General features: G+C 41.3%; 1 protein-coding gene across 6 annotated transcripts in view; it reads left to right on the top strand.

Annotated features, from left to right (window-relative positions):
• Nucleotides 1–716: 716 nt before the first annotated feature.
• fmnl3 (formin-like 3) overlaps nucleotides 717–14,945 on the top strand; it is a 34,427-nt gene continuing 20,198 nt past the window's right edge. For all 6 annotated transcript variants that reach the window (XR_015864752.1, XM_088407770.1, XM_088407768.1 and 3 more), the window contains exon 1: nucleotides 717–1,174. Coding sequence is in view for 5 of the 6 variants with exons in the window: in XM_088407770.1 (XP_088263896.1) it covers nucleotides 1,061–1,174 (114 nt within the window). In the remaining variant the exon portion in view is untranslated. The remainder of the gene's footprint in view (nucleotides 1,175–14,945) is intronic.

Raw genomic sequence — 14,945 nt, 5'->3', positions numbered from 1 at the left:
TGTAGTTTGGGGGATAGTGAAATGCTCACATGCATACGGTACAATGCAAGGAGGACCTCTCTCATTTCTTGGGGGCTACTATTTATTTATCTTTAAATAAATTCGCCTGTCGCCATATTGGAAATAGTGCCGTAAGACCAGGCACGGACTTACGCAAAAAAAAAACAAGCATTTGCAAGGTGGCCTGTGGTTTTCAGGAAAACTAATAATTAAGTTTATTGACTTATTACGATTGCTCGGTTTCCGCGTTGCATGTCTTGTATGTCTATTGCGTCGTTTTATTGCGCATGTGCTGAAATTATTCGGAAAGAGAGCCGCCCTGAGAGGAAAATGAATTCGGGTTTTCACAAAAGAACAGGGATGCGGAGGGACAAACAAATGTTGATTTTTTTTTGTCTAAATTACCAAATGTTTTAATGTTTTTCACAGCGATAGCCAATCTGTTTAACAGACGTAAACCAGACACTTGACGCTTGTCGCACCGCTCCCAGTGTCTCCCGAGAAGGCGATAAACTCTTGTTCCCGCCAGGTGGCGCCAATATGCCACGCAATTTGTGTCCAGCTGCAAGATGCAGATGTAAAAGGCGGGGGCAGCTGGAGGCGGAATTGGCATGTGCTTGGACCAATAGCGACAGAAGCCCCGCCTTCTGGTGTACGGAGCCTAATCAGGATCACACAACAATAATGAATGGAAACACATCGAGGCCAAGAAAGAAATCAAGCTGCAACTTCTCAAGTGCTGCTCGCGAGTTTGAAACCTAGACGCGAAAACACCCGCGGACCGAAAAGCGGAAAGTTGAGCCTGTAGCGGAAAACAGTACCAAAGACGTGTGGACTGTAAACGCGCGAATAAATGGCTTTCGGACTTAGCAAAACGAGACTACTGCGCTGTCAATTTTTACGTGGGAGAAGAAGATCCTTTGGATTATTACGCTGATCGCATCACTGGGAGATTTTGGTAGATTTTTTTGTACCGATAATTACCTGTTCTGGATTAAGTTCACAAAGTTTTTAAAGTATAGTATAATAAAGAGGATACGACACTGCTGTTAAAATTAAAATGGGTAATATTGAAAGTGTGGACGGCCAGTCGGAGATGAAGCATCACATTATGCCCCTGAAGGTGCCCATGCCGGACCCCACCGAGCTGGAGGAGAAGTTCGCCATCGTTTTGGTGAGTTGTGCTTTTCACCATGTCATTACGGTGTCAGAACCAAACTGCCAGGGCGTTGAAAGTGTAAAAACTTTGTCGTTAACCTCACGCGTGCTCCCTCATTAGCCCTTTGTTGCAATTGAAAGAATTGCAAAGCATTGGCCATTGAAACAATAGTTTTGTTTTGTTTTAATGATAAACTATTTGTATTTGAAACGAGAGTAGATCTGAGTGTGAGCTGGCCCGCCCCTTTTAATGCCTGTGTTCCCCCCTCTTCTGTGGTTCTTTTGTCTCCCTCAAAAAGTCAGACAACTCAGCATTTGGCTGCAACAGTGAGCGCAGCACGACGCAAGTGGGGAGCGAGTGCGCCCCCCCCCCCCCCCCCCCCCCCCCCCCCCCACACACACACACGGACGCCCCTCCCCAGTATACATACAGCACAGGAGGGTTGTCACATGACTATTAAACGAGCACATCGCCACGTTTTGTGTGAGACTAAACGTAAAACAAACAAACAAACAAGAACTCTTGAGCGCGCACGCACGCGCATGCACACATTCAACACAATGAAATGGAGCTGTTGTAATGACGAGCTCTCAGTCAACACCCACTTCTGCTGTCGAGTGACACACGTCCAGTGTGAAGTTTAGGGGCTTTCTAAAATGGAAACACTTGGTTCCCCCCCCCCCCCCCCCCCCCCCCCTCTCTCTTTTTGATTCCCTCCTCAAAGTGTTGTTTTACTATTCATGACAAAGTGAGGAAATTTCCACAATATTTCAAACCTTTTTTAATGTATCAAGTGGGTAGCTTTTTTAATTGTCTGATTCCTTTTATTTGGCATAGTAGTTGCATGTCCTCATAGGCTCCACCTGTCTATACGTTAAACCTTTAATTCATGTAAAGAAACAAACTTTTTTTTTCACTATGAGAAATAGGAGACATTCTCAATGTACCGTTTTTCTTTTCAATTCGATTATTAGACGTTAAGGTAATCAGACTGTTCCAAGGCTGGAGAGAAAAAATACAGATACAGTTGGATACGATGAGTCGAACTATGACATAATTTTTCCAAGAATGAATTTATGTAATCAATTTGAGGTCCAGGTTAACATGAGATCTGCAAAAATCCAGTGAGCACCTGCTTGTCCAAGTTTGTCTAAAAGATGACAGACATATTACAAAACTTACTGCTTGAGTCATTTACACGACTGTACTATTTGCATGTGACCGACGGCGTCACACACGTCAGTCCGTAGTCATGGTGTCGCCACCAAACAAATCTCGAAATCCCCACTTTTATCACCAAAGTGCACGTACACTCACAACTTCAAGTCTGTCACTGTTATTATGTGCAGCCACGCAGAGAAGATTTCTAGGCAAGAGGGCAGCAGACTCAATATTTATGTTGTGTTTCTGTCACAGGTTCTCCACCCTGCTCCTAAAAGTAGCATAGCGACACGTTTCCTTCACTTTGTGGGAAAGCGAAACAAGCTTGTATATTTTCGGTGTCTTATCAAACAATGGTGGCCTGCTCTCCTCTTGAATGTCAGATAGAGGTTCATCAGTTGAGATTCTTTTCCAGGAAGACAAGCTCACCGTTCTTTCATCTGGCAATGAGTTTGCTTCTTTTTTTATACTTCAACCAAAATATTCTAAATTAAGCGGATTGCTTCCCGCTGTATGTTTTGGTAGCTGCTATCAAAGCAGTAGTTCACAGAAGGGTAGTTTCAATCTTTCTCTTCCCTGCTGCACCTTTGCCTGTTGCATGATGGTACTCTGGTGCGAATAGGATGTGTGTGTCCAGTGTGACTGCCCATCCTCCTGGACAAAAGAATACGGATCTCCCAAGGGGATGACAGCAGCCCAGAATGATGTCATGTATGCAGCGGGCTTCGCCTGGTGTAGAAATATTGCTGCCCTAATGACTCGAACAGAACCCCTCAACAGTAGACGGTGAAGAAGGGGTTGGTTGGATTCCTGAAAATGAACCGCATGCCAAGCTCCCAATCCTTTGTTTTTGCTTCGTTTTGCCCCTCACATGTATCTTCTGTGGCTGGAAACAGATGTGTGTCATTTTCCTTCCTTTGATTTGCAATGAAGTATCTTCTTCCCACTCCACTCACTGGCTACTTCATTAGGTATAGCTTCATTATTCACTACAAGTAAAAGAACAATTATACACCATAATGTTGTTCAAAATTTGGATGAGCATATTATTTGTCCGAGACAATGTTCTCTAAACACTATTATTCGGATCAGATGCCTTTAGTTAGGAGTTAGGAAAATGCACCTACCAATGTCAGGACTATTTTGCTGAAGACCGGTTGCTAACAGAGATCGATCTCCTTCTTATGATTGGTTAGTAAAATGTATGAATGCACATTTCAATAAATTACAGGAAAAATAACCTGCCTAATCAGTATGAACTCATTCAATACCACAAACTGTAGTCGTAGTATAGATACCAAGTATCTTTTTTTTACTTGGCTGGTAATGAATAAATTGATTCATTCACTGCCATAGACAGCTATGTCAAGAATATTTCTTTCCTGTGCCGGCAGTGAATGAGATAAATATCTTATAGATTAAAATCTATAATATCTATATATATATATATATATATATATATATATATATATATATATATATATATATATATATACATATATATATCTATAATAATATCTTATGATTAAACATTTGCTATAACACATACCATGGCAAGATAACTATTTGTAAAGCAGATTTTATGCAAAAGTAACTCATGTGTCACAAAACTAAAAGTATGACCTATAAAACCATTTACAGTGTCTGAATTGGTGGGGTTGAGGAGGATGTGGTGGTTGTTGACCCAAATGCTGGGAAGCAATCCGACGAGGCCGTTGTAAACTCACACAAAACGTAATTTAATCGCAAAGATGAAAACAAGGGAAACAAGGCACTCAGAGGAAGAAAAATAGAGAAGTTAAAAAAAAACATTAAGCAAAATAAAGTAACAACCAAAAGTCAGGAATCTACTTAGTAAAAAAAGAAACTCAAAAAAGTCATGGGAAAAACCGGAGCGGAACTCCAAGAGCATACAGTGACAAATTAGGTGGGAGACAATGACATAATGACAGCGACATCAAACAATGACCCACCAAGAACTGAAAGGAAACAGGAAACTAAATACAATCCAAACTGATGGGACAAAGATGAACACCTGGACATGATACAAGTGATGCAGGGAACCGATTGGCTGACACAAGGGAACGGGTTGACGACAACCGGTGAATACAATCAAACTAAAGAGACATTGACACAAGGGGACCAGAAAACATGGTTAGAACACTATCACACAAGAATTGAAACAAAAACCAAACCCAATTCAAGGCTTTGAACATGACAAAATACAACAACACAAAACACAGAACATAACCTACAGATCTGAAGATGTTTAAAATCAAAGTAAAGACATGAAGTGGCGAATTAAAATTGCTAAAATAACCTACAATGTGAGAACAGGTGTTTGAAAAACATGTTTTTAAAACTGTTTTGAAATACCTTAATCATAGATACAGTATTGGACTAGTCCACGACTACTAGTCTACTACTACACTAGTTGGCCCTACTCTACAGACCTCAGGGACCTAGTTGGTCCATCCGTCCATTTTCTACGGCCGCTTATCCTCACAAGGGTTGCAGGCTTGCTGGTGTCTATCCCAGCAGTCTTCGGGGAGTAGGAGGGGGACACCCTGGCCTGGTTGCTGGCCAATCGCAGACCTACTTTTTTTAAATCTGTATATAGGACCAAAACCATTTAGTGGTTTCATTGAGTGATTTATCGACCAGCAGCGGGATTTTAAAATTGATTCCACTGCCTTTCGGACTGGATACGTTCTGTTTGTTTGACATGATTTTGCCTTACTTGCTTTAAAACGACAATTGATTTCTAACAGTCCTCCGAAATTAATCAATCGGGTGGTATACCCATGCGTAGTTGCGGCCACTGCTCAGTGGTATTTGTAGTTTTGACGACGCGCCGGTAACTCTTACTCACTTGCTCAATTGAAACACAATCCCTGGCTCGTTCAGCCAGTCAGTGTTTCCGACGTCCTCGTTCCCAGAACCCACCGCGGCTCAAAAATAAGCTTCTCCATATGAGACGACGCTTATGAAAATGATGTGAGAGGAGTGGGTGGCACTTTCAAAGGTGCACGTCTGGCATCCCCTTTCGCCGTGCCGTCCACCGCTGGATTCCTGCGGTCTAGTCGGGACTCAAGCTGCAGGAGTGCTCAGAGAGGGAAATTTTCCTTTGAACTGCATGGCTGCCTGCCACTGTTCTCAGTGGTAATGACTTTACCAATGTTTTCTTTCCCCGCTTTTTCAAGCAGCGCACATAGATTCAGTTGTTTGCTGAGGAAGCTACATGCCATGGGAACAGTTTTAGTTTCTGCCTGACACATGGAGCATCCTAACTGATTGGTCACACTACTCCAGTGCCAGCGCAGTCGCTGACATCCAATTGCATCATGCGCAATCCGCACGGAGGAGGTTCAATACCTACAGCGTGACTCACTTGCTGCTTCTTCAAAAACGAAGAAAGCCGCGGCTGTCTGATTAGTGGAACCAATGAAGTCAAGATGCGAGAAGTGTTTACTGAGCATGAACCTAGATTAGAATTATTTTTGCCGTTCATACTTTTTTTTTCTCATTCACGCACACTCCACTCCGCCTCTTCTCGATCCGTCCGTTGCGTGTACACATCTGGCTCAGGCGCCCACCGCCGCGTCCTCAGAGGAAGAGGCGGATTATGGGAGTTGGGGGATTGCAGTTAACTCTGGCTTTTAGCCGTCCACCTGGGTATGAGCGCCCTCGGGCTGCAATTCCCCAAGTGGGCCATGTTTTATGGGCAATTTTAGTGCTTCTGTAATTCTGTCTTCGCAGTTATTTGGAAAGCAGAGGTCAGGTTAAAGTGCACGGCTGAGCAGATGCAGCTTGTCTGCAGTCATCGCTCAACGTGTGGCTTTGTGTGCAGGCTCAGTCGCGTCAAGACGCGGACCCGGCCGCACACGCCGAGGTTTGACAATATTCTCTTATTGATAAATAATAAGTGCATAATAGCTACTCTGATGCATCTGCACACTGCAAGGCAGTAGGTTGGAGAAGTGGTTTCCTTTCCCAGTACAATGAGGACTTTGTCAGACGCTGTTGTTACAGAAAGGGGGGCTCGTCCCCCTGCTGCCTTTTGTGCTCCTGTACACTTTTTTTTTAAAACGTGGAATTGTTCTCATACGTCATTTAAAAAAGACAATGCATTGCAGTTTTGTGGCCCAGTAGTGATGTGTGTTCTGTGTTATTTCTCACAGTTTTGGAAAGTTGTGAAACAAAAGGCAGTTTTGTCTGCTTCACTACATTTTATTTTTTTTTGCCTTTGAAATATTGGGCTCTTTTCCCAGCATACTATGGGATTAAATTTGTTGCTCCATGTCTCTGGCTGACCTTTTTTTTTTAACTGGGCAGCTTGTCAAAGTGCATGTCTGACATGAGTAATTGAGGCGCTCATGTACCTGCATTCTTGTCATTCCTTGTGAAAATCATTTGGCGGCGGGGGCTTCCCTCAGCCTCGCTTGGACACACAGAGGAGAACAAACAGGATGTCGGCTTCACAGGAATGAAGGAACACTTCCTGTCTCTTATTCATGAGCGAACCCTACAGTTATTTTTAACTCATTCCTTTATGCTTCTTTTCACGTTTCCCAGATTTTCTTTGGTTTAGGATGCCAGTTGATTAAAGGCCTCGCTCTAAACGGCCTTTCAGGTTCACTTGCTGTACACTCAGAGCTCCACAGACATCTGGCTCGGTCAGGACTTTCAGCTCCTGATATTTGATTCCTTATCACTTGGCCTTCAAAAACACTTGTGATGATAACTAGCTTGAAACTAGCCAGCTTGCTCGTCTGAAAGGACAAATACGCTATCAGACCTTCTTTTTGTCACTCTTAGAGGTAAACAAGTGAAACTTCAATTCGTCGGCAAAATGAAAGGCAATAATAAGGAAACGTTCACCATCTCGTCACCCGAATGAGATCGATTTTGCTGAAGAAAGTGAGGCAAGTCATCAACTTGAGGAAACTGATGTGAGAGGGGAAAGTGTCAATCAGTGTTGTCTTTGACTACAGAATCATTGCGCATTTCTCTTTTCCCAAATTAGACTGCAACGCTTATTAGAAAAAGATGCAGGCATCTATCTGTGGCTTTGTCCACTGCCAGACCTTCAGGAGGGTTAGATGGGTAAATAGTTCTTCATTGAATCAAACAGATACGTGTTGTAGTTGGTAATTATGGGTTACTTTTCAATCAAATTTTCCCTGACTAACAATCAAGGGTGCACAATATTAATTATCCGCAAGGAAGAATTTGAACAGTCTACTTTTCTGAAATGTGCCAAAACAGCACTTAACAAGTGTGCTTCCTCTGTATTCACAGGCAACTGCTTTTGGTGTAATAAGTGTTATTACTGTGCGTTGTTTCAAACTTTATCCAACAAAGATCACATAAATAGGCTGTGGTCAATGAAAATTTTCAATGTTTCCCCAGTTCCATCTGCCATCCTAATGATGATAAACATGATCGGTAATGAGTGGACAATGCAAAGAATGATAGGCCTCCTGGCGTGCAGTGAAATTATTCTTGCTGTCCTTCCACTTTGAGTGGTGGTGTTTGAAAAGTTGTTCAAAATCCTGGCTGGCTTTTTCACCTACTACTTTTCCCTCATTTAACTGAAGATGAACATTCAGTAATCAAAGACAATCAATCTGTAAATCAAATAAGATGATGGACTGATTTTATTCAGTGTACTCATCGGATGCTGGTAGTGGCTCTGCTATGTCTTCTCCTCAGGCCAAAAATACTTGATCAGTGAGTAGACGACAGCAAGCCCAAAAACATTATTGTAGGGAAGTTGACAATTAGACTATTCTGGACAGCCCCCATTACTCATAATAGATTTGCATATAAATGACATTCCTGCGCTGACACTGTCAACATATTGCTAAACAAGCTTCTGAGTATTCCAGTGATTTGTTTGCCAACAAGGATCAAGAGGTGTAGGAACTCTCAGGAGCGTCGACTTTGTTTGGTTACAGTTTGAGCGTCTTTGTGTAAGATTCCCACTTTGTTGTGACCGCCTAGTTCAGATTACAAATCCAAAGGGCGATAACCTGATCAGATGTCTGCTCAAAGAAAGGGGGGCAGTGTTTTCTCACACTCAGCTCCTCGCTCCATGCAGGAATAAGCGCATTTCATTTACACATTGTTCTGTTCGATGTGCAAAGATATGTGCGGTCATATTACAGGGCTCAGCTTGAGAACCAACCTGAAGTTTGTCATGGAGGTCAGTTTTTGATTTGCTGACATGTTCAGGAAGTCTAAGCAGTGCGCTGACGACAACGGCTGACGACAAATGGTGCTTACCCGTCGGATTGTTTTTCCATTGGGAGATAAAATTGAAAGTCAAACAATGGCTCTAAGTCATCAAAGCCAGTATTATGTATATGGTAGATGTCGCGCTACTTCACATTCATATCATATGTCTGATATCATTCTGACAGATCATCTGAACAGTTGACATCATAGCTTAGATCACCCATTGTTTCCAGGAACGTGCAATTTGTCATCTTGGCGTGTTTATTTGGTGCGTTTCAGTAGGCGTGTGCTATATTTGACTTTTTTACTAACTTTAATTTCCCTGGAAATAACTACATCCAGAAAACCCTTGTATAGCTCTCACAATATTTTTTCTTAATTTGATAGTCTAAAATATGCTCATTTAATAGAGCATATCTAGTCTGTTTTCTATGCCTCCTTGTTGCCTGCACTTGTTGACAGGAGTCATATCAGGCAAGCCAGTCTTGGGCCCATCGCTAAAGTCCATGAAAAAAAATCTGAACAGAAAAGGACACAGCAACATATTTAGCAAAAACGTGAGAATGGGAGGTAGGGGTGAAGATGGGAAAGTGGATAGACATTTCAGATTTGGCATACAGTCCAGTTAGGGCTGCACAATTATTTTCAAAATAATAATCACAATTATTTTGGTCAATATTAAAATCACGATTATTAATCACGATTATTCGTCACGTTTGAGCAAACATGTCTGTTTATTGCCCTTTTTTTAAAAAAAAACAAGCAGTACATAACAAAGACTTCAAGGCTTGATATTTACAAATAATAATAATAAACTAAAATAAATACATAAAGTCAATTATAATTAAAACCAGGACATGGCAAAAATCTGGCACACAGGGCAACACAGCTTTCTTTCTTTAGTGCAAACCAATGAAAAAAATGAAGCCTACTTAGAAACAAGCACATTAATAACCACATTTGACTCAAGCACGGTATATATTAGGAATCGGGTGAGAAACGCAATGTCACACTGATAAACAATATGTTGTGGTGATTAAAAAGCAGAGGCTTTTGTCATGCAAACATGTGGGAAACGTTGCCATCTAAAAGCCTTTAAGGTGGAATTGAAAGCTGAAATCTAAGGAGCACGCAGTGAAGCCAACTTCAGCGTCTTCTAAGCTTTTTTTTTTTTTTTTTAAACAGACTCTTCATTTCTCCCCAGTGTGCGTGCTCGCCAAGAGTTTCTTACGGTATTTAGGTTGTCTTTTTCAGCCGAATTAGGTGTTTGTACCGGCGAATTTCCATAAGCTATAGTTCGTCCGCCATGTTTTCCGCGCAGTAAAGAAATTCCAGAAGGCCGAAAATCTCACCGCGCGGACGCGTGGAGCCACCTGGTTCTCACGGACGCGTCATAAAGCAAGTCTTGTATGGCGTTATATTTGTGCCACAATTACGCACGCGCGGAAAAAAAAATTGAGCGGAGAAAATCAAACTGAGCGAGCGAAAACAGATTTTGAGAGCAAGAAAAAAACTATTGAGCGCGTAATGATAAGAGTTTGAGCGCGCGCCGATGGAGTTTGAACACAGAAAAAGAAATTGCTCGCTCAAAATTCCTTTTTGCTCGCTCGCAATAGCATTCTCCCGCTCAACATCTCGCTCTCGCTCGCGATACTCCTCCCTCCCTCGCTCAACATCGCGTTTGCTCAACATCGAGCTCTCGCTCGCTCGAGTCGTCCTCTGCGCTCGCTCAGTTCTGTTCACGCGTTACGTTTGTGCCACAAAACCAGCCAATCAGAGCTTGTAAAAGCACATTGATTGACAGCTTTGTATCCAATGAGATTGCTTGTTGTGTTCACCCGGAACGAGCAAACGAGAGTGCGTCACATCGACGTAGGCGGGAGGGGTGGGCTTATATTATTAAAGTACAAAAACTAACAAGGTATTTCTGTCAAATGATACAATACAGTAATAATAATAATATTAAAAGTAATTCTCCAGCCCAAGTCCGTGTTGACGCACACTCGTTTGCCCTTTTCGGGTGAACACAGGGCAAACGAGAGTGCGTCAACGGATAGCGTACAAGCAATCTCATTGGATACTAAGCTGTGTCAATCAAAGTGCTTTTACAAGCTCTGATTGGCTGGTTTTGTGGCACAAACGTAACGCGTGAACAGAACTGAGCGAGCGCAGAGGACGACTCGAGCGAGCGAGAGCTCGATGTTGAGCAAACGCGATGTTGAGCGAGGGAGAGAGGAGTATCGCGAGCGAGAGCGAGATGTTGAGCGAGAGAGGGCTATCCCGAGCGAGCAAAGAGGAATTTTGAGCGAGCAATTTCTTTTTCTGTGTTCAAACTCCATCGGCGCGCGCTCAAACTCTTATCATTACGCGCTCAATAGTTTTTTTCTTGCTCTCAAAATCTGTTTTCGCTCGCTCTGTTTGATTTTCTCCGCTCGATTTTTTTTCCGCGCGTGCGTAATTGTGGCACAAATATAACGCCATAGTCTTGCTGCTGTCCCTTGCTTGCTGCTGGATTTGCTCGCTTGGTATTTCTTAAGTCTATTGAAGTCTTAACCTTGCATTGTCACCCTGGTGCTAAGATGACAAAGTGCTTGATTTGACATGTATGTATGTAAATGTCAATATCACTGAAGATCATCTTAATTAATGGTGGCAGTCAATATCGCGATAGCGATTAAAATTCAATTAATTGTGCAGCCCTCAGTCAAGTATAAATACAATTGCACAATACTAACAATAAATAAATCAATACATGAAATTGCCGCTAGTCAGCCCAAAATCAAAAATGAGAATATTGTTGTTTTGTTAAAAAACTGACAACACCTGTGCAATAAAGATGTTAGATGAGCTCATGCACGACTATCTTTCACTGCGGTCTCCTTGATCCCTCTTCCAGTAGAGCCCCTCTTTCCGGGACCCCACCCTGATGAACAGACGCTGGGATTTGTTTGGGGTAAAGCGGGTCGTCTGGGTCCGTGTCTGAGTTGCTGTGTCGTGAACAGTGAAGCCGCCCACTTTTTTCCCTCTAGGCTGATGACAACTACATCTACCCTGTGAGAAAAGGGAAACGCGCTTTGTGTTTCCAACTCTGATAACGCACCAGCGGCATACTGTAAAAATATATTAGGAGCTATTATGGTGATGGAAATAAATGGTCAAGGCCAAATAAATGGTCAAAGATGAGTTAAAAGGAGGAATCATATGTTCCGGGTGGCTTAATAAAATGTCTCGGACATTCTTTTGACAAAAATACATAAAAGATTAAGAGTTGTAGTACAATTTGTCATCTTCTTAAAACCTCTTTGACTTTGTTTTGTGGAGGCAATTATGTCTTGTGCAGATGGATAGTGTGAATTTAAAAACCATGGTGATTGGGGGTGGAGCTTGACAAGTTTCAAGAAAAAAAACCCGTAAGCGGTTGCCCTAATATTTAGCTGACTATTTTTATTCATTAAAAAAAAACACCGCAGAAAAGTTTAGATCGCTTTTGGTAGAATCATTTTTCTGTAGGATACTGTAGCAACATCGCGTATACCGTTTGTAATATTGAAAAATGCTGGACTTAGTTTGACGTATGTTGATTTTTCTCCCTTGTTCAAGTGTAAAGCAAAGAAAGTTCGTGTAGGAAAACATCTCTCCTTCTTTCCAGTCGTCTCTCTGAGATCGTCCAGCGGGAGTTGAAGGTCATAAAGTCGGCTCAGGCAACATCATAAATCAGACCGGATTTGGGAGCCGTCCACTTTAGGGCAGTTGGATTTGCCCAATTGACTCCCCATTTGCACCGCAGCACTACCCCCCCCCCCCCCCCCCCTTTTTTTTTGTGGCGGTCTGAGCATGATTGGAGACCCAAGTCCACCCCCACCCCCACAACCGCTCTCCTCTCCTACCAAACCTGAACCCTTCAACTGCTTTACCTTTTAAACCTAATTTTTTCCTTCACCAATGTGTCTGTTTTCCATATGCTTAGCATTACACTACATCACATCACACTTAGCATTACAATACTTGCTATTTCTTTTCATCACCCTATCCCATTGAGACTAGTTCTGGTGTGCCAAATTACATTTTAGCAGTGAGTTGTCTGGTGTCTTCATTTTACTGCTCACATTGCTCTTATGTGGGTGATGTAGGCGCCAATAACAACAAGCATGAATCTACTATTCATCTCTACATCTGTGTCTTCCACTCACACTTTCTGTAGGGTGTGTCACATCGGGGGAAAATCCCAGCAAACAATTTATTTTTAAGAGATCCTGGTCATGAAAAAACAGACTCAAATGTTTTTCTATAAATCAGGTGTCATTTTTCTGATTTTGTTGCTATGAGATGCCAGAAAAAAAAAATGGTGTTAGCGATGTAAGTAGCAGTTTGGCAAATGGTGAAGAATTCCTCAAGGGTCTTCAATATGTTTAAAGCCACTCCCAGTTGAAGTAGTGTTTTTAAAACTGCATAGCTTTCTGTAAGGGAAGTCTGCTTAGCTTAATGCTAACCAACAAAGCAAAACATCACACGTGGATGAATTTCAATTTTGATATTGACTAACATTGCTCTGCCCAATAACTGTCACCACATGGCATGCTATACAATGTAATGTACTGTACATGATAAAACAGGATGTGTAAGAGGAGGTCACATTACTACATATATTTGGTGCTTTTTATATATATAAACAGAAAAGAACTACATTTGTTTAAAAAAAAAAAGCATGTGGTGTTGTGTCTCCCAAGTTGCTTCACTGGTGTCTTACAATAGTGATTGGAAGAGATAGTGTCAGTAATGAAACCTGTTCATCAGGTTGCACGCAGTACTTGCAATGCGTTTGAGCTGCTCTGAATAGTAGCAGGGGGCAAACTACAACCCTGCCCACCAGTTATTGTTAGCCATTTTCTATAAGGACAAAAAATGTCTCAAATGTCAAAGGGATGGGAATGGCATGACACCAAATCAAAACAAAGCTTCGCATTGAATAGAGTCAGGTCAGAGCAGAAGGGCCTCTTTGGATGAGAAATGCGTGGGTAATACATCACAAGCGCTACAAATTGTTCACATTTCTGTAGTATTTTACCCTTCAAAATGAGCCAAACAAGAAAGAAAACATATCTGCCATCCCCCTTGCTTCTTTTTTTGCTTCATATAAACACAGGAAGTGCAGAATTGTATTTGTTCCGGAAAATAAAATTAAGTTAACTAAATTCAGTTACTTGGCTGAAATGACATCTACCAGGTCCTGAAGGAAATCTCCTCTGTGCTTTTTGACCTCTTCATCTTACCTTTTAATTTCGTTATTGTTATTTTCCACCCAATTCAGCTGTCTAACCTGACACACATTTGTGCCCCAGGCGCCAACTGACATGAATGTATGAAAAGCCAGCAGGTTGTTCTGTGACTCGACTATATCATCCACAGAGGCTCTGCTTTTAACCCCCTTATTAATTTGTTCATCATTTCAAGCCAGGTAAAAGTACATCTGATGATGGTTTGTTCAATTAATTATGTGTATGTCTCCTCATTTCACTTATTCAGAAATGAGTAAGTACACAATAGGCTGTTTGCCTGTGTTTTAGTATGCATGACTGGCCGAGACAACAAGACAAAGACTGAGTTTGTTATCTGTACTATACACACATATATATATATATATATATATATATATATATATATATATATATATATATATATATATATATATATATATATATATATATATATATATATATATATATATATATATATATATATATATATATAATGACAAATGTTCATATTGTCTCTGAACTACACATCAAATCTGCCTTTTGTTAATGATGTGAAGATAGTAATGAAAAAAAACATTGAGGATGCTGAGCTAGATGGAGGTAGGATGTTTCCTAGTACTACTTTGAAAAAGGAATTTGTGGAATTTGGTTTGATTGGATAAGCAAATTTTGTTAAAATTTAGTTCTAACACCACACATCTGATATGCAGGTTGCTTCTCTCTTTATTTTTTCCTCCTGTGTGTTTTTTGTTAAACTGTTTTTATCAACATGTAACATCAGTGTGTCACTGGTAGCTTCCAGTGGTTTTTAACTTAAACTTCAATCGTATGTATGGATAATATTGAGCTGTTACTACTAGGCCTGGGCGATTTAATGATTTTCCAGATCAATTCTAAAATGTTTTGAAGATGATTTAAGACTTAATAAAATTGCTATTTTACTTTGTGATTTACCTTTTTGCTGCGGCGAGTTTGGCCCTCATTTGTTCCTGTAGCCTCCACATTCCTCTTATTTATTTCATACTCACGCCAAACAGAAGGCTAGTACAACATGGATACCACTAAATAAAGCGAAACATTTGTACATTAGTGATTTGGGAGTCGTTTGGGTTTGCAGATGAAGAGCAATT

Source organism: Hippichthys cyanospilos, chromosome 2 (genome assembly GCF_059441005.1).
Source record: "Hippichthys cyanospilos isolate Australia breed blue-spotted pipefish chromosome 2, RoL_Hcya_1.0, whole genome shotgun sequence".
NCBI lineage: Eukaryota > Metazoa > Chordata > Actinopteri > Syngnathiformes > Syngnathidae > Hippichthys > Hippichthys cyanospilos.
This window is presented reverse-complemented; position numbering and strand designations above follow the sequence as displayed.